General features: G+C 36.7%; 5 protein-coding genes across 7 annotated transcripts; 2 read left to right on the top strand and 3 right to left on the bottom strand.

Annotated features, from left to right (window-relative positions):
* Positions 1 to 2,214: 2,214 nt before the first annotated feature.
* On the top strand, positions 2,215 to 6,997 carry Ptp61F (Protein tyrosine phosphatase 61F). 3 transcript variants are annotated; one of them, XR_010548934.1, is made up of 8 exons: positions 2,218 to 2,646; positions 3,087 to 3,737; positions 3,796 to 3,966; positions 4,084 to 4,302; positions 4,362 to 4,501; positions 4,558 to 4,683; positions 6,029 to 6,288; positions 6,383 to 6,997. XR_010548934.1 is itself a non-coding variant. In XM_065306003.1 (7 exons), exons 1-7 carry the CDS (start codon positions 2,569 to 2,571, stop codon positions 6,051 to 6,053), a joined length of 1,410 nt encoding a protein of 469 aa, XP_065162075.1. In that variant the 5' UTR covers positions 2,218 to 2,568; the 3' UTR covers positions 6,054 to 6,997. The 3 variants fall into 3 exon arrangements, 2 of the variants coding, with proteins under 2 accessions (XP_065162074.1, XP_065162075.1); XM_065306003.1 differs by having other exon boundaries at positions 6,029 to 6,997; XM_065306002.1 differs by lacking the exons at positions 6,029 to 6,288; positions 6,383 to 6,997 and having other exon boundaries at positions 2,215 to 2,646; positions 4,558 to 5,902.
* Positions 6,998 to 7,039: 42 nt separating this feature from the next.
* On the bottom strand, positions 7,040 to 8,764 carry LOC135794663 (ankyrin repeat and KH domain-containing protein 1-like). The gene is made up of 5 exons (XM_065306005.1): positions 8,628 to 8,764; positions 8,296 to 8,559; positions 8,166 to 8,246; positions 7,780 to 8,101; positions 7,040 to 7,721 (listed from the first exon to the last, which is right to left on the bottom strand). Exons 2-5 carry the CDS (start codon positions 8,551 to 8,553, stop codon positions 7,681 to 7,683), a joined length of 702 nt encoding a protein of 233 aa, XP_065162077.1. The 5' UTR covers positions 8,554 to 8,559; positions 8,628 to 8,764; the 3' UTR covers positions 7,040 to 7,680.
* APP-BP1 (Nedd8-activating enzyme E1 regulatory subunit APP-BP1) lies at positions 8,742 to 11,438 on the top strand. The gene is made up of 5 exons (XM_065306006.1): positions 8,742 to 8,966; positions 9,022 to 9,186; positions 9,854 to 10,036; positions 10,106 to 10,592; positions 10,645 to 11,438. The coding sequence occupies exons 1-5, from the start codon at positions 8,899 to 8,901 to the stop codon at positions 11,332 to 11,334; spliced, it is 1,593 nt and encodes a 530-aa protein (XP_065162078.1). The 5' UTR covers positions 8,742 to 8,898; the 3' UTR covers positions 11,335 to 11,438.
* On the bottom strand, positions 11,346 to 13,176 carry Mtch (Mitochondrial carrier homolog 1). The gene is made up of 5 exons (XM_065306004.1): positions 12,687 to 13,176; positions 12,531 to 12,615; positions 12,164 to 12,464; positions 11,918 to 12,104; positions 11,346 to 11,838 (listed from the first exon to the last, which is right to left on the bottom strand). Exons 1-5 carry the CDS (start codon positions 12,795 to 12,797, stop codon positions 11,578 to 11,580), a joined length of 945 nt encoding a protein of 314 aa, XP_065162076.1. The 5' UTR covers positions 12,798 to 13,176; the 3' UTR covers positions 11,346 to 11,577.
* A 138-nt stretch (positions 13,177 to 13,314) lies between these two features.
* On the bottom strand, positions 13,315 to 19,728 carry LOC135794796 (proton-coupled amino acid transporter-like protein pathetic). The gene is made up of 6 exons (XM_065306192.1): positions 19,469 to 19,728; positions 15,788 to 15,921; positions 15,659 to 15,732; positions 14,609 to 14,698; positions 14,323 to 14,488; positions 13,315 to 14,280 (listed from the first exon to the last, which is right to left on the bottom strand). The coding sequence occupies exons 2-6, from the start codon at positions 15,788 to 15,790 to the stop codon at positions 13,657 to 13,659; spliced, it is 957 nt and encodes a 318-aa protein (XP_065162264.1). The 5' UTR covers positions 15,791 to 15,921; positions 19,469 to 19,728; the 3' UTR covers positions 13,315 to 13,656.
* Positions 19,729 to 21,414: the final 1,686 nt, after the last annotated feature.

Genomic DNA, 21,414 nt, shown 5'->3' with positions numbered 1-21,414 from the left:
TTCTTTTTACGAATTTTTAAAATTTACCGAAACTTTTTGCCTCCTTATAGTTATATACCTATTTGAATCAATATGACGGTATTATGAACATATTAATTTAAAATAACGATTTGCTGGATGCGCGACTGCTGCGCCAATATATGAATATTAGTCAAAAACATGTTAAAAATTAAATTCCTATTGCTGACAAAATAAGTGATAATATGTGGTACGAATAATCAAAAATAAGACGCCATTTACTTTTATAGGCTTTATATAATACTAGCTTTAACCCGAGGCTTCGCTCGCGTTGAATCCATCAAAATATTTTTTTTTTATTAAATAAAAAGTAGCCTATAACCATTCGGGGACCATCGGGGACCACTAAGAATATGTGTACGGATTTGATGTTGCCGTAGCTGTCGGTAATACAGTGTGATGGTACTATAGTACTTAGGTTTGAGCTTCATTGCTGGAATGCTAGATGGCGTTAAAGTAGTCAAATAGCCAGATGCAGAGGTATTATTGGCTAAACAATTTCTTTATTTTAATTAAAAAATAATTTTTTTTATTAAATAAAAAGTAGCCTATAACCATTCGAGCACCACTAAGAATATGTGTACAAATTTTCATGATGATCGGTTAAGTAGTTTTTGCGTCAAAGTGTAACAAACATCAGGACTTTCGCATTTATAATATTAGTAGGGATTATATAGTAGCATCCTTGAATATGCTTCTATTTTAATCTCTAATTGCAATATATTTCAATAAATCAATATTTTTCAAATTTTACATTAATTTGAATATAACAACTTTTAAATACTGGCGATTCCAGTCAAATAAAATCAAAATTTCATAATTTTATATTTCTTCACATTTTACACCGTGAATTGCATGACATATTAATAATTTCTTATTTCCTTGCGTACATAATATTAATCACTATACAAATAAGACTGAATGCATCGTTTTGTGGCGTAAACCGCGCGGAGATTTAAGCTTTTACGGTTTCTTTGTGAGTGCAATCTTAATATTTGCATAACATTCGGAAAACACACAAAATCCAGACGAATCTGACACAAACCAGTAAACATCGCACTATAAAGGTAGCTACACCAAAGCAATTCAGTCATAATCATCTTCTGCATATTTCCAACAAGATTACACAACCATTCTAATCAATTCCACAATGAAATTAAATTGCTTTAATTATTTTACGCATTAAAATGTTCATAAGCCATGCTCAACGTCCAACTGCGAATGATTTACTTATGTTCAACAATATCATCATAAATTACTTCTTGGGAGGCAGGATAAGAACGCGTAAAAACCACGTGCACTCATCACTCGTCATTCTGTGTGATTTTTTCGCGGTAAATAGCAACGCAGAACGTATTATTAACGTATTTACACGTAAATTTCGTCTTATCATCGGCTTCCCACGACTCAACGTGTCAAAATGCAAGGCTTTTGTTTTTTGGTCGTGTTTTTTGTGTGTTTTATGCGTGATTACGTGCGTAACACAAGGGGCTGAGTTATATAATCACGTCTGTATTTAGAAAAAAGCAAATAATGTGGTTTTTATTGTTTTGATGGCTTGGATAGCAATTTTTGTTCAATATGTGAAAATTTTCCGATGATAATGTAACTATTATTGCTTTGTTTGCTTATTAGCGACGTTGAAGTTGAATTAAAACCGAAAACGTCGCCGACAATTTGTGCAAACACTCAATTTGCATGATAGCCGAGCAAAAACAGGTAATTTGCTGCCGCGATGCGCATTTTGGTCATCATCCTCAAATGTGGTACAAGGACAATGACTTTTATTTTTTCGAAATTTATCGACTCTTTTTCAAATCAATAAATTTTATTTAGCATTGAATCAAATCACATACTGCCTGATATTAGAGAGATAATTGCTGTTATATTAGCATAATAATTCCGAATTTGACCATCGAATCAGAATAAAAACCAGCAGACCGGAACGAAATGGATTTTGTTGATTTTTTATGTTTTTTAAGAATTTGTTACGTAAACTAATTCAAATTTCGTGTGTGGATTGGATAAATCGCGATCTGTCTACGAGGTTGCAAAGAATTCCACTAGAGGGCGTTTTAGTTGGTGTAATTGTAGTACAGATGTCGCACTAGTAGTTTTACTTCACATTAAAATTTCGCGTTTTTTAATTTCCAGCAGTAATTAATCAATTCATTCACGGTTCAGTGGTATGACTAGGCGTTTGTAGTTGATATCAGTGTTTTAGAGATAAGAATCAACGGAGAATTGGTCAATATATCGAACCGATGCACGCCGTCGCCGTCGCGGCGCGCATCTCGCTTCTTACAACATGGCGTGCTAACGTTTCGCGCACACGCATCTGAGGCGAGCAACGTTTTCGTGTGTTCGGCGATCGCGCAGCGGGTTGTTTGGTTAGATCGGTGCGAAAAGCCGCTCCTCGTCGAAGAGGTGTGCGATTGCCAGCATCGATGGTCGTCTAGCGCACGTCCGAAAGGCATCTGACACTCTGGTGCGTGCCCCCCGTGCGCTTGTTGCGTGTTTGCCTTCCAGAAGACGGCCGCGATAGGCACGATGACAAACGCCGCCAACAGCATCGAGATCGAGTACGCGGAGCTCAATCAAAAGGATGGATGGCCAGGCTTCTATCAGGTAAACATTCATCTAACTTCTCTACAGCTGAAAACGAAAACGGCTCGCATTCCGATTAACACCCACGGTTTGATCGAGGCAGATACGGCCGCTAATTGATACGTGATTCATTTCGCTGCGCCTGTTGCTGTTGCCATACACCGCTAGCAATTGCACTTGTTACTAACAATAACAGTTTATAAACCTGAATCGCATTCCGCCACTTTCGCGCAAATACCATGCTCTTGTTATGCATTCATTACAACAAACAACAACAAATATTCTTATCTATAAAGTTTTTTCTTTAATTCAAACAAATAATCAATTTTTTGCTTAAATTCTGTTTGATTTGAACATCATATTGATTTTCCTGAATGTGAACTCAAAGGGCAAACCACAATCAAGTGTTATTACTCTTTACAACCCATATAAACTTTAACATTTGACATTTTCTTTTGTAGCAAATCCGTGTGGCGTCCGCGAACAACGCCCACGCAGCGACCGAGTCCATCAAGCCGGAGAACAAGGTGCTGAATCGCTACCGCGATGTGATGCCCTACGACCACAGTCGCATTGTGCTTAAAAAGGGCGACACCGACTACATCAACGCTAATATAGTGAGCGTGAAACGCGCCGGCCGGTCGTACATTCTCACGCAAGGCCCGCTCTGCAACACAGTAAGCCATTTCTGGTTGATGATCTGGGAGCAGCGCAGCCGCGCCGTGCTGATGCTCAATAAACTCATCGAGAAGAAGCAGGAGAAGTGTTACCAGTACTGGCCGGCGAAGACCGGCAAGGATCACATGCTGAAACTGGACGATGTCGGGCTGACGGTGGAATACACCGAATACCATGATTATTCACATTATCTCACGCGTACGCTGCGGCTGACAGACGTGGAGAGTGAAGAATCGCGCGATATTATCCAGTTTCACTATACGACTTGGCCGGATTTCGGCGTGCCGAGCTCACCGACTGCATTTCTGCAGTTTTTGAGGAAGGTGCGTGAGGCGGGCGTGTTGGATGAGAATGTCGGCCCGGCTGTTGTTCATTGTTCGGCTGGAATTGGACGATCGGGGACGTTTTGCTTAGTTGATTCGTGTTTAGTTTTGGTAATTTTATATAACCTACAAATTTAAATCATAATTACATGTTTTTTTTGGATTGTAGATTGAACAATTTGGTGTGAATGAAGTGGACGTGAAGCAAATCCTCTTGGAAATGCGTCAGTATCGGATCGGGTTGATTCAAACACCGGAACAATTGCGTTTTTCATATCAAGCAATCATCGAGGGCGCGAAGAAACTGCTGAATAAGAATTCCAACAACATTGACGATGAGGTAATAAATACCACAATTTATCACCGAATCATCATCCATCATCATCCTCAATCATTTCCTAATCATTCCAACTATCCTGATTTACAGGCCGGATGTGTAAGTATGATGATGTTTTAGAACTGCAACGAAAACGATACGGAAATCATATGCAACAGCACCGAGGAGGTGCCGGAGGCACACAGTTCCGATGAAGAGGAGCCGCCGCCTCTGCCTCCACCGCGTAATGATAGTCTAAGGAATGCTGCGGTTGCGGCCGGTGATAGGCCTCTACCTACAATACCCAACAGCACGTCACTCAGCGACTTTACTTACGAGGACAGTGATAGTGAAAAAGAGGTAATATTTTTTTTATTTAAGAAAATATTGAAGTGTAAATATATTCTGTGATTGTTTAGCCGTGTCCGGATGGACCATTACCGACAGTGCCCGGCGAGGATGAAGATGGTAGCAGCGTAGACGAATTAGAGGATGAGACTGAACAGGACCAAACTGAGAGTCCTCGGTCGGAGGAATCTGATAAACCGAACAGCGAAAGGTATTTTAATGAAAATTATCTCTTTCTCAAAATTATAATATTTTCTATCTTTAAAGATGTCTATCGCCGGCGACCGAACTGCGACAACGCAAACGCTTGGAGCGCAACGAGCAGTTGGCGGCGCAAGTGCGCGACATGAAGCGACGCCAGCAGGCAAACGAGCAGTGGACGCAATTCAAGAGGTCTCTATACAAACCATTTGTCGTAACGGGTTGCATTGCAATTACTGGGGGGCTCCTTGCGTACTACTTTTATTTCAAAGCTTGATCCGAGAACGACGCCGTTACTTAAAAAAAACACCTAGACGCAAAACAAAACACAACAAACTTTTAAAAAAATAGAAGAAAGATTGAGATGGTTTTCGCGATTCTGCTTCTTTGTTATTATCGATGGTTATTATTCATTCATATCAATGCGTAAATTTTGATTTGAGCGAGAGTTGAAAGTTTGACAGAGAGTTTATTGCATATTAACGCCGTATTTATATAGTATATTGATTAATATTAGCTGGACGGACGGAGGAGACACTATTTTTCACGATTGTTTTCGGTAGCACAAACACACGCAACGTTGTTGTTGTTGTTCTAAGACTTACTGGCTGCTACAGACGATGAGGAGTACTTTATTTATTAGTTTTTATGTTACACGATACGTATAGATTTCTATGCGTGTGTTTTTCTTGTTTCTCGAAACGTAACGCATCAAATATTCCTTATCTGCGTATTCCACTATGATTAGAACGCGAACTCTGCGCATTTCTACACATTCACATACACATACACACCAACACCACGCACGCATAGTTTCTGATCATGCATGCTTTGTTCGTTTTCGGATCGACGATTAGAAAAGACTGATAACGTGTAGCGCGCGCGCTTGCCATCTAAATATTTATTTAAAAAAAAAAACAGCGTGTTTCATTCTTCTCTTGTGATAAAAACATTTTCCATGCGCGACCTATTTTCATACGATTTATAAGACACAATTTGATACTCATAGCTGACTTTTTTATGATAAGTGTAACTGGGGGGGAAACGATAAATGAGAGAGCGAAGCAAAGGTCAACGTTAATTGTTAGTTTAAAAGAAAAAAACAAATAACAGCCACACACAGAACATTCCTTGGAAAAAGTGCCTATGCTAAAACATAAAGTCTAAACTACGATGGTAAGAGACGCAGACGCCGCAACCAAAACCAGTAGGCAGCTAATCCGCTTTATTATCATTGCGCTAAATTGCCGCTTTGTGTTAATTTAGTGTACAGACGACAATCGGTGCAGACGAGAGTGCTGCATCTGCCCGTAAATTTGATTCTTTTTTCTTTCAATGTGATTACTAGACATACATATTTCATAAATAACTCGTAAAATGAAATATTCAATAAAAAGTATATTAATAATAAGCAGATTCGTTTACATTTTGAGTTTGCTTGGTATGATTTTTGATTTGTTTCCTCGCAGGAAATAGAATAAATCTTTTTTATTTTATCTGTATATGTAATAATTATAAGGTAGATTTCTGATTTCAGGCCCAAAACCACTCTGCCCGACTGACATACGAAATTTTTTTGGAGGAGTTTGGACGACACGTTTAGATTAGTCGAAGATAAATTCTGCGGTCTCACATTTTAAAACAAACCCACACACAAACACAAAAATCAGGCCTCCGCAGTGCGTGTGCTGACAAATAAATAAATTACGACCTAGTCAACGTTTATTGCTAGAAGGTTGAAGATGTTGAAGGTGGATTTATCGTTGTGGCAGTAACCAATAGGCAGTAACACGTAATGTATAAGTAGCAATACAAACAATTGAATGATATTCTAATACTAATGCGTTTTCGGTTGCAAATGATTGTTTCTTGGTTCGTTTTTTTCAACTAGCATCGACTTTTTCGCAGCCGTCGTGTTAATCACATCCGCACACCGAAAACAAACAGCTATGTTGTAAATTTCTTTTGGTGTGTGCGAGATGAGATAACAGATACTTGTGTAGTCCATCCTAAAAATGAAAGCAAACGAATATCCTACTAGAAAATAGCGTTGAATCTCTGTTGTGGTTCATAACGAGCAACTCTTTCAGGTACTTTTTATACAGATTTATTCCTTAAACGGCGACCACTCGTCCCCGCTAGCCATTTAGCCTAACCATGTCAATGAGATGACTATTTATCGAACGAACACGTTTTTATATAGAACAATTGCATTGTATATAAACTGTATGTACATAATAGCGCACACGCAAGATGATTACTCACTTGATCAATCAAAATACATTCAGTTACTAGTTTTATACGTATAAGGGTAGCGAGTCTCGTCTTTTACAATGTGCATAACGTAGGACAATGAGAAATTACACTTGAGTAGTTGCATTTGGTTTTGTGTACGATTAATACGATTATCACGAGATGGAGGAGGAAGAAAGAAATAACCCGAATTGTACCTGAATTTCTTTCTACGTTACTTTTATATCGAATAAAAAATTTGTTTCAATTTGTATACGACGTGGCTGTCACACGAAATTATTTTGCTGTTGTGTCATGAATCATGCATTTATATCTTTTGATTATTGTGATGATTATATCATTGGTTGAAATTGTGTGTATGTTTGGTGATAGTACGACGTTTGAACCGAGTAATGAGAAGAGTAAAGTGAATTTTTTCGATTCGGTGGTTGAGCAAACGCTGCCAGTGCGTGGATCAACGAAAAAGTTGATGTTGCTTACCACACCTAGGGGTTTTTCGACGCCAGGGGTTGAACGTAGTGATAGTAAACCTTATGAAGAAATCAGAGCTTTGTTGGCGAAAGTTTTGGAGCAAATTGAAGAGATTGAACGCAAATCCGATAAGAAATCGGTTACTCCCGAGTCTATTTCATTTTCATCTCCAAGCAGTTTGCTGCCAATGATTAATAATAAAATGAAAAAGGCGAAGAAAGATAACGAGGGAAAGACTGGTTCGAAATGGGGACATTGGACGGATTGGTCGTCGTGCAGCGTGTCCTGTGGTAAAGGACGTCAGATAAGATGGCGGCATTGTGTTGAGAATTGCACTGAAGCTGAGACCGAAATGGAGGAGAAAACGTGCCAGTTGCCTGCGTGTGGTCCAGGAAAACTCTTCGGTGTTATTAAAATCTAGTCTACAAATACTTTACATGGTTTTTAGTTGTTTCTTAGGGTGAATTACCTTGACTTAGGCAACAGTGCAGCGACATCAGAGTAACCTAATAATAAATATGATTGATTTAATACGTTTGTAGTTGCAGATGAGTTTACTAGTACCATTTGATAAGGAGATCTCTTTGAGTGAGGGTTGAACGTCAAGATTTGCTCCTTTTGCAATCAGCCATTGCACCAATCGCGCATGCCCGAAGGACGCCGCCATTTGTATAGGTGTTATGCCGCGGTTGTTTGGCATGTTTATATCTACGCCTGCATGAAATAATGCGTGGATGCATGTTGCATCTTTGCTTGTTATGTTGCACACGCAGTTGAAAGCAGCGAGGTAGAAAGAGTTTTCGTGGTTATCGGTTTTTGCGTTTATGTCGGCACCCATTGATAACATTGCCTTCACCAGGACAGTGTTTCCATTCGAGCAAGCCCACTGTTGGTAAAGTAACTTAAAATTGTCAACTGCTAATAATTAAAATGATTAGGAATTAATATACCAAAAATGGTGTGTAGCCATTGGCGCTTATGTTGATTAAACTCGGTTCCAATAGGGATAATGCATGTACGGTGTCGTTATTCTGTGAGAATTATTATTAATATAGGAATATTTCATGTGTTAATACTTACTTTAGTTGCCTGTTGCAATTGTTTTAACTTAGTTCTTGAATATGGCAGTTGAGAGACTTGAATGTAATCAAAGCAAAACCAAACAAAAAGTACAATAATTGTGCATAAAATAATGTAAAATATTAGATCGTAAGAGTTGCTTTCAAATTGGCTCATTTTATCATTGTTTGTCTTTGTTTGAATTGCTTTAAGATACAATTCTAAGTCATCTAGTTCGTTGGCAATGTTTGAAAGTCTAGTTCGTAACTTGGACGACATTCTAACCTATAAATAAAACTTGGTTAGATCTTTGTGTGATATATGTGAGTAAAATTATTATTTATGTTTCTTACTCTTATTATTAATATTTAATCAAATATTATTTTAGTAATAGTTTCTTTAAACTTTTAAAATGAAGTTTTAAACTTGTGCAATCTTTCCCGGGTACTAAAACTAACCTTAAAATAAAATTGTATGTCATGAGTTTGTGTCAAACACCGATCGCAACAACCGGGGTTTTGTTCATAGCAAACTCGATTTATATTAAAATTAGTTATATATTAACTGTAAAACCAAAGTGAATTTATAGTTTTTAGTAGTGTTTATGTGATTCTCCATAGAATAATGTCTTCGCCAGCGCCAAAGTCTCCAGAACAAAATGAAAAGACACGAAGATATGATAGACAATTGCGGTAAACATTTCCTCCAACTCTTAAAATGTATTTAAACTAATTAAAATCTTTACAGATTGTGGGGTGATCATGGACAACAACTGTTAGAAAACGCCAAGGTGTGTCTAATCAATGCTAATGCACTGGGCACTGAAATACTCAAATCACTTGTTCTGCCTGGCATCGGAGCATTCACAATTATTGATGGAGAGAAAGTCACACAGGAAGATATTGGTTCTAAGTAAATTTAATATTTATAATTATTTTATTACAGTTGTAATTACAGAAAAGATCAGTTTCTTTTTTAGATTCTGAATCAGTAGGAACTTCAAGAGCACAAGCAGCGACTCAGAGTCTGATTGAATTAAATCAAGAAGTTGTTGGTGATTATATCGATGAGTCTTTGGAGAATGTCATGGCACAAAATCAAGATTTTCTAGGCAGTTTCACAGTTGTAATTGCTTCTTGCCTTCCAGAAAAGTAAGTAATATTTAATTTTAATTAAAAAAACATGAGATAATGATTTATTTGTTTGTAATTTTGTTTAGAATGTTGATTCCCTTATCAAAGCAACTATGGGAAGCTGGTATTCCTTTAATATCATGTAGAAGTATAGGTTTCTTGGGTTACATTCGCCTGCAAGTGCGGGAACACACCGTTATCGAAACGCATCCAGATAATGAAAATCCCTGGGGTGATCATGGACAACAACTGTTAGAAAACGCCAAGGTGTGTCTAATCAATGCTAATGCACTGGGCACTGAAATACTCAAATCACTTGTTCTGCCTGGCATCGGAGCATTCACAATCATTGATGGAGAGAAAGTCACACAGGAAGATATTGGTTCAAAGTAAATGTTATTTTTATTAATTATTTTATTACCAGTATGACTAAAAGAAAAGTTTAGTTTCTTTTTAGATTCTGAATCAGTAGGAACATCTAGAGCACAAGCAGCAACTCAGAGTCTGATTGAATTAAATCAAGAAGTTGTTGGTGATTATATCGATGAGTCTTTGGAAAATGTCATGGCACAGAATCAGGATTTTCTAGGTAGTTTCACAGTTGTAATCGCATCTTGCCTTCCAGAAAAGTAAGTTAAATTTAATTTAAACTTTAAAAAATACACGATTATAATTTATTTGATTGTAATTTTGTTTAGAATGTTGATTCCCTTATCAAAGCAACTATGGGAAGCTGGTATTCCTTTAATATCATGTAGAAGTATAGGTTTCTTGGGTTACATTCGCCTACAAGTTCGGGAACACACCGTTATCGAAACGCATCCAGATAATGAAAATCCCGATCTACGTTTGGAGAATCCCTGGCCTGCTCTGAAAGAACACTTGGATAAAATCGACATAAGTACATTGGATAAAAAAGAAAGGAGTCATGTCCCAGCTGTGGTGATTTTATATTATTATTTAAAAAAGTTTCACAATCAACACGGTCATTATCCAATTACAAGACAAGAGAAAAACGAGCTGCGACAAATGATTCTCAAGAATAATTTCGAAGAAGAATTTAACTTAGAAGAAAATTTCAAAGAGGCATCACAGTTTGTAAACACTGCCATTGGTCAGGCTAAAATTCCAGCATCTATTCAAGCAATTTTCGATGATGAACAATGTTCAAATTTAACAGAAAATGTAAGTAATTTTACTACATGACAATTTTTATTATATTTTCCTTTAATTTAAGAGTCCATCATTTTGGATAATGACCTCTGCACTTCGTGAGTTAGTCCAGAGTGAAGGACAACTGCCATTACGCGGATCTCTTCCTGACATGGCCGCTGACACTACAAGTTATGTTGCTCTTCAACAACTCTACCAAAAACGAGCACAAGAACAAGTCGAAGCAGTGCACCGTCGTGTCACACAGATTCTACGCAACCTCAACCAACCAGCGGACGCAATAACCGAAGCAGAAGTTAAACTTTTCTGCAAACACGCTAATCAGCTTTATGTAGTCCGCGGAACGTGCATCGCAGACGAATATCAGCGAAATTCAGTTGACATGGGTTCATATCTAGAAGATCCTGATAGTCTCATAATGTATTACGTAATTTTACGAGGTTTGGATCGGTTTGTAAGTGAATTTAACGTATATCCCGGCCAGTTTGACGACCAGGTCGAACCGGATGTGTTAAAACTCAAGTCAACCATTGGTAAGTTGCTCACTGAATGGGGCTGTGCGCCAATTTATCGCGATGAACGTGTACACGAAGTGTGCCGTTATGGCGGCGCTGAATTACATTCGATTTCATCGACTCTCGCAGGCTGCGCGGCGCATGAGATAATCAAACTGATCACGCATCAGTATAAACCGTTAAACAATACGTTTATCTACGACGCCATCACTTCTTCGTCGGCTACGTTCGTTTTATAAATAACACGAGATTTGAAACAAAAATATATTTACAGACAGAATAGACGAAGAGACAACCACTAGTGTAATTGTTTTCTATTTAATTAAAATAGTAAAACTTGGAATTTTCCTTTTTGCTAAACACAGAAAATCCAATATGGCCGCAGCGTGTGTAGATTTTGTTTAATTTAACAATTCTCGTTACAGAACGACGATAAGAAATGCTATAAATATCTTTTTTTTTTCTTCGGTGTGATGCAACGATTAATAACTTAGATTCATGTTGTCGTTCTTTGGCAGTGGTACAGGCCGGCCGCTGATGATCACCTGCGGGCCGGTGTAGTAGCGGATGAGGAGACTAGAACCGCGTTTCAGCTGCTGGCGATTGGAGAGGTCGAACCAGCAGTCGGACCAGTTGGAGTACATCGGCATCAGTGGTGGCATGCCGGCTGCGAGACCTGAGTTGGACACCGCCATGCAGTTGGACACTACTTGGAATGGGTAAGTAATGGCACTTGCTAGGAACTATTAACAAAAACAGATGAATTTTAACGTTAATTAGCGCGTAAAATGTAAGTTTATGATGTGTGATGGTTATACTCACAGACATAGTTGCATTTGTATACATTTGCAAGTCTGGTTCCTCAAAGACGTAGGAGTTAACTGCAAATGTGAGCGAAGAAGCTAGTAGAATGAAAATAATATCACCCAATACTCGTGGTACTAGTCCTGAGAAAAACCCTAGGATTCCGTTTTCTTTGTAAACTTCTCCAATTGAACTAAATAAACCCCTGAAAAGGCAAAGTCATAAAATCGAAGATTATTAAGGCGTTTTTGAGTTTTAACTTACATATATCTGGTTTCATTGCCAACAAACTGTGCCATCATCCGAATGGTGATCACATGAAAAGGATGGCTAATGATGATGGCGCTGGTTCGACTAACAATGTCCCGTTTGAGGTCCTTGACGAACTTCCCGCGTGGATCCTCTACGTTTTGCTGATGTTCTTCATCATCGTCTCTACTCACTTCCCCTGCGTATCTTTGTAGAACCTTCTCTGTAGTGACTGCACATACCAGACTACCGCATAGTTTAGGGACAAGCCCTCGGTACATCCCCGCGAATCCATCCACGGTTTTGATATGCTTTACTGTAATCAATTAACACCGACAAATTGAGTTAATGTCTCTGCTCTGACATAAGATGTGATTTTTACCATAGTCAAATATATTCGGTAATTTCAGCGCCGGTTTGCCGAAAAACGTTGTGCATGGGCGTGGTGGGATTGGCTCGTAGCCAAGCTGCAATATTATAATGAATTTATTACAGATATCAATTTATTTCTAGTTGATTACTCTATGTCTATGCGAACCTGGATCAAAACTTTAGCGTATTCGATGGGATGTGAGGCTGTGTTGAGGATAATACGACTCGCGTAGTTGGACCAGTAGCTGTTCTTGTTGGCTTCCCTCGGTTTGGACATGTTTCGGCGAATTTTAGCGCGACAGCGTCGTATTATTTGTTTGATATCAGCAACGAAAGAAAAAATTAAAATCACGAACGGGTTGATTTATTAGATCGTGCGGCTGCCGTTGCCCGTCGACCGGCTAGGCGTATACTCGGTTGCCTATATTGAAACGACATAAATTTTGACATTGAATCGTACCGGCTCGAGTGTTATCGACAATCGCGCAGCATTTGTTCACTAAACAAGCAACAACTTCGTAGAACAACGGACGCTTCTAGTCGTCGGTGCAGAAATTGTGAAAGAAAATAGTGTTAAACATCAGATTCGTCTTCATTAGAATATTGCTGGCAAAAGGTATATACATACTATTTATCAATATTTATAACGAGCGATATTTGGCTTTTCTTGAACGCTGAAATTCAAATTTTCATTTTTCTTGTAATCTTTGTTCCGCCATTTTGCGAAAATGTTGAACAAGACGCCGTGTTGAAAATGCAAAAATGAATCCAGTATTTCTAGAAAGATAGTCACATAAAAAATGATTATTTTTTATTATTAAAAGTTAAAAAATAAATTGCAATTAACTTAAGAAATCAATTCGTGTGTTATAACATAATATATGACATTGTAGTTGAGCCAATTGTAAGAAAAATGATCAGATTAATTTCCCAAGCAAGTATTAACATACTTCATCATAACTGAATGTGTATAATTCTACTCCACTGCACAGCATAAAATAACGTATATCTCATACATTCCCTCAACTAAGTGCACTTCTCTGTTCACGGTAAACACGTCCTTTTATCGCGTACGAACCGGTTCTTGATAAGATTTTTATACCGTTTATATTTTACTAATAAAAATAGTTAGGAACTTATTCCGTGTAAATCGCGATGATGTCTTCGATGGCTGATTTCGAGCCGAATATCAGCGCGCCCATTCCAGCGATGCACACGATGACATTCTTCCAAATTTTCCAATAATACCTTCCGAAACCTTTATCCCAGAAGGTAACTACTTCGATAAACACAGGGCACAGCAGGCCCAAGATTGAGAAGCAAAACGCGCCGATGAGCGACACGAACGGTGTTATCGTCGGCACCGCGATTGCTATCGCCACCGCCAGGATAACCAGAATTGTTCTTAGAATGTAGTTGGCCAACATTGGTCGTTTTTCATATTTATCCTTAATTCCCACCCAGACAATATCCAAAGCGACGTAGAACTGCAGTCCGAAGGTGCAGAACACAGCCAAACCAATCAGAATCTTTACAGCTTGCGCAGCAACGTCTTCAGCTGGCAAGTTTAGAGTAATAGAACCTTCAGTTTGGTCACCATACTTCAAATATCCAAGGAATCCGAGGAAGATGTAGATAAGAGTAACACCAGACATGCCCTGGTTGAGTACACCGCATAATCCGACAAAGTGTTGGGGTGTTTCCATGTTGTTCTCCAACGGCATGACCACACCAATCGCTTCGATGGCGAAAATGGGATAAGGATGTTTGTACAGATGTGTGCTATGGGTTTTTCAAGGTAAATTGATGGTACTTACTAAAATATAAGCACAATGAGTACAAATCACAGCGACGATGATGGTAGCGAAGATACCAACAACCAAGCCAGCGCTCATGAACGCCACTGGCATTGCCAGAATGCCAGTACCAAGGGACGCTTTCAATAAATGCGTCAAAGTATCACAGTCCCTTGAAAATAAAATAATTAAAAATTAATTTCATCTTATCTAACTGCAATGTGTACTAATATTTACTATTGCAATTTGCCAATTGTTTCTTATTTGTTTCAGTATTGCGAGAAATACTTACGAGACGGGATGATCGAGCTGACGGGCCTTGAACGGGTCGAAATCTCCGTTGATTGCTCCATTTTCCAGGTCAGTTTTCGTAACCTTATATCTATAATCACGACAAACAATTATCAACTAGGCGCCATTGTAATACACTACAACTAAAAATACTCCCGACATGAATATGCATAATAACGCGCGTGGATCATAAGTGAAAATAAATAACGGCAGGTGTGAATCACATGCGGTATATCCGAATGCATCCAAATTCAATTAGGCGTAATTATCGTGTAAAATATGTTTATATTACGTGTTAGCACCGGTGGGCAATTCACCCAAGTGTACCACGTCCATGGACGCCATGTTTGAACTAATTCAGTTCAAGATTCGAAGAATTAATTGTTAAAAATGCACTCGCAAAGTTAGCATAATTTTTCTGCTGATTTGGTAGCATCGTAAGTGTAAGTAATGAAATTTTACGATACACGTGTCAAGGCGAAGCATGTTTGCATTTAGATTTTGTTGTTTCGTCGCATATTATAGGAAATCAATACGTGATATATAAACTTTTGCAATCGCGGGTAGATAATGCTCACCATAAACATTTTTTTACATTGCATAATTTCCTATTGGAATTGTTCGTATTTTGCGTATGACAGCAAATTAAATCAGAAACGCTTCTTGAACAATAAATATGATTGTTGCGCATATTCGGAATTTAAACCGTATGAACTTAGTGAACTTTCGTCTTTATCAGAGTTTTGCTAAAAATTGACGTAAAAAAATTAGTTCATGTGATATGAACCCAAACTCCAGAACGCATTCCATTTTAACATATAGACTAACGCGTAAAACCACAGTAATAGTTTTTAAATATTTCACTATTTGCATATTTTTATCTTATCTATACGCCTTTTGTTTAGTTGGTTAAGGTCGAGGTTAAACTTGAGAGAAAAAAATAGAATTTGCATTTGAATTGCCTAGTTTTCCCATTGTAAATTTAAACGCGCGCGTGCGCAGCTCACTTTTACCTTTCACATTCACTTAATTCATATTTAGAGTTACTTACTTGTTTCCATTGGATATAGAACCGTCCTGCGGCAGGAAAGTATCCAATTCTGTGGCGGGCTTTTCCGTCTGCACCTCCATAATTAAATAAATTAATAAATTTAACTTAAAATAATTTTCAAAAACTTACCATTTTAAATTATTTCGTTTTATCTTATGTCGCGTAATCCAATATAAAATTTAATTGTTGCTACACCAATGTCGAAATTCAGTTCAACTGAACTCGAACTCCTGCGGCGATCGTCGTGCGAATGCGGCTCAGCCCTGCGAGCAAAAATCATATAAAGCGTTTAGAAACACGCGCGCTGCTTGCGTCGGTCAGTGATTGTTGTTGTAAATTATACGACGCTGTGATTAACCACGCGTATCAATAACGTCACACATACACGAACTACTCGTACATCCGTTGCTCTTCCCTGATAACAACAATTAATGATAAGCCGAACTCACGCTTTTTGCAATCACACAGTATAGATTTCGCGCTTACGTAACGCGCCCACACGACTCAGCACACGAAAAAAAATCAAATTCAAGGTGATCTGAGTCTATTTACCTATCATCTACGTCGGATACTGCTAAAAATCAAAAGTTTAATCTATATTAGCCGAAAAAACGCGCAGTTAATTTTTTAACGTACAATTAACTATTGTTTATCAACTAATTGAATAATTCACTTCACGCACTTCTAGTATGTCAACAGAATATGCAAATATTGAGTTACGTGGACACACGAGTACGTCAAGAATGGAATATTAGAATTATTAGCGTTCGTTGTCGGCCGAATTTGCATTTCAAATTTCCGTTGGTGTGCTAAGTATCCATAATATTCGCTCACCATCGAATAAACGCATGTGTTGTTAAGCGAAACTTTTTTAAGATGAATTAAATCATCTTTTAATTAAGCATCAAATTTCCCCAGTTATGAGGAGATAGATCAATGTGCAACAAGATGTTTACCAGTTTTAAGCAAAAATTAAACATAATGCAATAACATTTCTGAGGAATTGCAGTTAGATATCATATCTTCGATTAATTAAATTTAATTTTAATAGATGCTGGCTGAATTGGGTTTTCCTGACTTGGCGTCACTTTCTATGTCGATTATTTTAAGATTGTCATACGAGCGGCGCTCTAGACTTGAAATGAAACTTTCGTCTCTGCACAGCGTAATGACACGGTTTAAAAATAAAGCAAGGTTGGTTAAATTTCATTATAAATTGAAACATCTTTCTATTTACTATTTGCAATCAACGCAGTCATAATATTTGGGTGTATAAAGAATAATATTTCATAAATATTTCGAATCTACGTGAGTAATCATCGATTTCATTCATTAAGCAATCATTGCCTACCGCAATCTAATTTACTATTGTATTACAAACGCATGTTATAACAATCACAATCACTTAATACCGTTAATCTCACCTTACTTTTGTTTAATGTGTCAACAGTTCCAAGTAAATGTAAATATTGTAAAATTATATCGTGGAATATTTACAACCTCTGCTTTCACTCTGGAGGTAAACAATATTTTTAATGACAAACAACTTTGATTATTTATCTTGTAATTGCGGTAAATTATCAACAAGTACGTGCGACACGTGACTGAAGTGAACTTGGACTTCAAAGTGCCATCATTATCAATTTATTAATGTAGTAATTAATATTTCAATCAAAACATCCAAATAATTCGGATTGACAGATCATTAATTTCTCATATATTAGATGTTATTTATTATATAAATAGTGGTAAAAATGTAGACACGAGCGACATGTGCGCGGTTTATCAGAATGTGGAAACATTCCTTGAATAATTTCGGCTTTGTTCGCGTGTTGGCAATGAATGAAAGTGCGATTCGGTTGGATTCTGTATCAATGGCCATGAGTATTTTTGATTCCAAATAATATTTTGATTAGAACGCTTCCAAACATGAAAAACACAACGATTTGCACATTTAACGCTCGCGCGCTTCTAAAATTATTATGTTTTTATCATTTCCAGACTAGTTTTATTATATTTTTAGGGTTTATCTGCTTTTATGCTACTCGATTATTATTTTTTTAATCAACAACTCACGTGCAGTGATAAAATCCTCTTGAAATATTTATTTTTAATTTTATTCATTTCACAACTGCGGCAAATTGAATCAAGCTTTTAATTCAATTAATTGGATACTTTAGATAACTGTGAGTATAAACAAATATTGAATTTAAAAAACTTACAAGTGAATTGATTGTGTAAAAAATAATAAATTGCTTTTTATTGTGCACTTGTGTGAAAATACACGCTATATAAATAATACTTGACATAAATATAAAATGTGCAGTAATCGATTAGTAGAGTGACAAGTTGAGGACTTGTTCTCACACTGTAAAAATTAGGATACGCTCGTTTAAATTTCCACGTCAGCGTAATATTTATGGTGTTATATAAAACACTATAAATTAGTGTGACGCTTGTCTTTGCTCAACAACACAACGTTTATTAATAATTTTATTTTTTGTTTATTTATTACGTTCTCGTGTGACCTATCACTTAAATTTTATTACATTCCGAATTGTCCAAAGTCACGCAAAAAGTAAATATGACTAGACATAAATCTGTGAGTGATTATTTTAAATAAAAACGAATTAAATAGTTAAAAATAGATTAAACAAGTCTTCATTTTAGTAAATTATTTTCATTTAAATAAAATTACATCATAATTTAATTTAAATTATTTTAATAAGAGGTCCAAAAATATTTATTACTTTGGAATGATGCAACTTTACCGCCCGCATGAAGTCATAAACGGAATTGATTTGAAGCCATACTAATGCATGAAAGAGTGCAGACTGTAATCGATAACAATTTTCACAACGTAAGAAACCCCGAAAGAAAACTTAAAACACATCGACTCAATAAAACATCTCCATCATGTTGTTCTTGATTAATTTATTTGAAGTGGTGAACGATGAACTCGATTGATTAATTTCAAATTATTCGTTCAGACAGTCTGGCTATCAATCAAACAAACGGAAAAAACTTTACTTTATTTAATGTAAATTTGTACGTTGTTAGATTTCTATATTTGAAGTAGTAATAGCTCGTAAAAATATATCTGGAATGTAAAATAACGCCAATCATTCGCTTGTGCAATATTCGTACTTAATAACAGTTTCGGTTTAAGGTCACATTCGCGGTGCATATAATTTATTTTACGCCAAGTGTATAATTACACCGATAAACATAAACTCTACTAGCCTGTTTGGATGGAAACATATTTTCCATCCTGTCTGGTATATGCTCGCGAACAAAATATTTTTATATTATCGTCGCGTATAGCATTTTTTTGAAATAAACAACAGTTTTTCCATTATGCAGCTAATTTTGATAAATACGCGAAAAATTCAAGTAGTAGTGGAACGAACATGCGTCAATTGGCAAAGCTCTAAAATTCCTAAAAACTCAAAAACTACATTCGCGAAAATTAAACTTATCAAAGTATACGAAGTAAATTTTATTTCCGTTGTAAAAATAACTACAACGTGCTTTACTCTAACATAACCTGAATTATTTCAAACATGTAGATGTTTGAAAGTTTAAGAGTTTTATTTTAAAACAACTTGAATTTGTGTCAATGTTACGAGCAAAAATATCATTCGTCAATTTTCTATTTTCTGTTTTAACAGGAAACACACGCTTGTTCAATTATTTATCCTAGAGTATCGATTTGTCTTACTTTTCTTTCAACTTGTTTAAAATGTACCATCGATAAAATGATGCAATAAATGCAGGTTAACTCGTGTACCCAAAAATGTAAAAACTTACCATTTATCGATTACGCTTCGTAAGGCACGGAATTAACGCAGCACGTGCGACACCAATAAATGAAAGAACTTTAACCCCTCAGAAATGAGGAGAAAAAAACACACTTTTACTTTACGAATTAAAAATTTGCGATGCTTTTAATTGCGCGTGTGTAAAAGCTTGCGGACTGACTTGCCGCTTCCACGACTGCACCTCTCCACGTGTTCGCTATAAATGAACTCGGCACGGCTTCGTCCGTACGGTAAAGCGGCACGTTTCATTACTGGCGTATGTCTGGCTGTATGTTCATCGGTCTCTACCCGGTCTAGCGAGGTTTTTGTGTGTATTGTCTTGCGTCTCCTTGGGATATTTGCATACTAGTATAGTAAGAAAATGTCCACAAGTACATTTTTGTATTGTATTTGATGTTATATAGAATTTTACAAAATGGAAGGGATTTTTAGTACCATGCGTTCACCATGTGGTCAATTTAGGTTTATTATAGCTTGTGAACTTGACTCGAGGGCTTAAAATAGAGTCAGCAGGTATAAAAATATTTTCGTTTTTGTAAAGATATATTTCTGTTTGGGCTATCTGCTGAGGAAGCGATTAAATTTTGATAGTGTGGTGCTATTAGGTATCCGGTTTTGTGTTTTGCACTTTTATGTTCGCATGACGCAATATTTCGTTTCATTGCGGAACTTAAAACACATCGACTCAATAAAACATCTCCATCATGTTGTTCTTGATTAATTTATTTGAAGTGGTGAACGATGAACTCGATTGATTAATTTCAAATTATTCGTTCAGACAGTCTGACTATCAATCAAACAAACGGAAAAAACTTTACTTTATTTAATGTAAATTTGAACGTTGTTAGATTTCAATATTTAAAGTAGTAATAGCTCGTAAAAATATATCTGGAATGTAAAATAACGCCAATCATTCGCTTGTGCAATATTCGTACTTAATAACAGTTTCGGTTTAAGGTCACATTCGCGGTGCATAATTTATTTTACGCCAAGTGTATAATTACACCGATAAACATAAACTCTACTAGCCTGTTTGGATGGAAACATATTTTCCATCCTGTCTGGTAAATGCTCGCGAACAAAATATTTTTATATTATCGTCGCGTATAGCATTTTTTTGAAATAAACAACAGTTTTTCCATTATGCAGCTAATTTTGATAAATACGCGAAAAATGTATGTAGTAGTGTGGAACATGCGTCAATTGGCAAAGCTCTAAAATTCCTAAAAACTTAAAATTCACATTCGCGAAAATTAAACTTATCAAAATATACAAAGTAAATTTTATTTCCGTTGTAAAAATAACATACAACGTGCTTTACTCTAACATAACCTGAATTATTTCAAACCTGTAGATGTTTGAAAGTTTAAGAGTTTTATTTTAAAACAACTTGAATTTGTGTCAATGTTACGAGCAAAAATATCATTCGTCAATTTTCTATTTTCTGTTTTTAACAGGAAACACACGCTTATTCAATTATTTATTCTAGACTATCGATTTGTCTTACTTTTCTTTCAACTTGTTCAAAATGTACCATCGATAAAATGATGCAATAAAGGCAGGTTAACTCGTGTACCCAAAAATGTAAAAACTTACCATTTATCGATTACGCTTCGTAAGGCACGGAATTAACGCAACACGTGCGACACCAATAAATGAAAGAACTTTAACCCCTCGGAAATGAGGCGAAAAATACACACTTTTCTATTAAGAATTAAAAATTTGCGATGCTTTTAATTGCGCGTGTAAAAGCTTGCGGACTGACTTGCCGCTTCCACGACTGCACCTCTCCACGTGTTCGCTATAAATGAACTCGGCACAGCTTGGTCGTACGGTAAGGCAGCACGTTTTATTACTGGCGTATGTCTGGCTGTATGTTCATCGGTCTCTACCCGGTCTAGCGAGGTTTTTGTGTGTATTGTCTTGCGTCTCCTT

The sequence above is a fragment of the Atheta coriaria genome, unplaced genomic scaffold (genome assembly GCF_025399875.1).
Source record: "Atheta coriaria isolate IRGN ID8LTWV9N9 unplaced genomic scaffold, Caltech_Dcor_3.1 hic_scaffold_6_pilon, whole genome shotgun sequence".
NCBI classification, from domain to species: Eukaryota; Metazoa; Arthropoda; class Insecta; order Coleoptera; family Staphylinidae; genus Dalotia; species Dalotia coriaria.
This window is presented reverse-complemented; position numbering and strand designations above follow the sequence as displayed.

Excerpts from the sequence above, each read along its gene's own strand:
- Ptp61F (XM_065306002.1), top strand. The coding sequence starts at position 2,569 with ATGACAAACGCCGCCAACAGCATCGAGATCGAGTACGCGGAGCTCAAT. Across the intron at positions 3,967-4,083 it reads CCAACAACATTGACGATGAG|AACTGCAACGAAAACGATAC; the intron begins GTAATAAATACC and ends ATGATGTTTTAG. Across the intron at positions 4,303-4,361 it reads ACAGTGATAGTGAAAAAGAG|CCGTGTCCGGATGGACCATT; the intron begins GTAATATTTTTT and ends GTGATTGTTTAG.
- LOC135794663 (XM_065306005.1), bottom strand. The coding sequence starts at position 8,553 with ATGTCGTCCAAGTTACGAACTAGACTTTCAAACATTGCCAACGAACTA. Across the intron at positions 8,247-8,295 it reads AATTGCAACAGGCAACTAAA|AATAACGACACCGTACATGC; the intron begins GTAAGTATTAAC and ends TAATTCTCACAG. Across the intron at positions 8,102-8,165 it reads ATGGCTACACACCATTTTTG|TGGGCTTGCTCGAATGGAAA; the intron begins GTATATTAATTC and ends CTTTACCAACAG.
- APP-BP1 (XM_065306006.1), top strand. The coding sequence starts at position 8,899 with ATGTCTTCGCCAGCGCCAAAGTCTCCAGAACAAAATGAAAAGACACGA. Across the intron at positions 10,037-10,105 it reads GCATCTTGCCTTCCAGAAAA|AATGTTGATTCCCTTATCAA; the intron begins GTAAGTTAAATT and ends AATTTTGTTTAG. Across the intron at positions 10,593-10,644 it reads GTTCAAATTTAACAGAAAAT|AGTCCATCATTTTGGATAAT; the intron begins GTAAGTAATTTT and ends CTTTAATTTAAG.
- Mtch (XM_065306004.1), bottom strand. The coding sequence starts at position 12,797 with ATGTCCAAACCGAGGGAAGCCAACAAGAACAGCTACTGGTCCAACTAC. Across the intron at positions 12,616-12,686 it reads ACGCTAAAGTTTTGATCCAG|CTTGGCTACGAGCCAATCCC; the intron begins GTTCGCATAGAC and ends ATAATATTGCAG. Across the intron at positions 12,465-12,530 it reads ACCGAATATATTTGACTATG|TAAAGCATATCAAAACCGTG; the intron begins GTAAAAATCACA and ends AATTGATTACAG.
- LOC135794796 (XM_065306192.1), bottom strand. Across the intron at positions 14,489-14,608 it reads CAGCTCGATCATCCCGTCTC|GGACTGTGATACTTTGACGC; the intron begins GTAAGTATTTCT and ends TTTATTTTCAAG. Across the intron at positions 14,281-14,322 it reads TTTTAGTAAGTACCATCAAT|TATCCCATTTTCGCCATCGA; the intron begins TTACCTTGAAAA and ends TACAAACATCCT.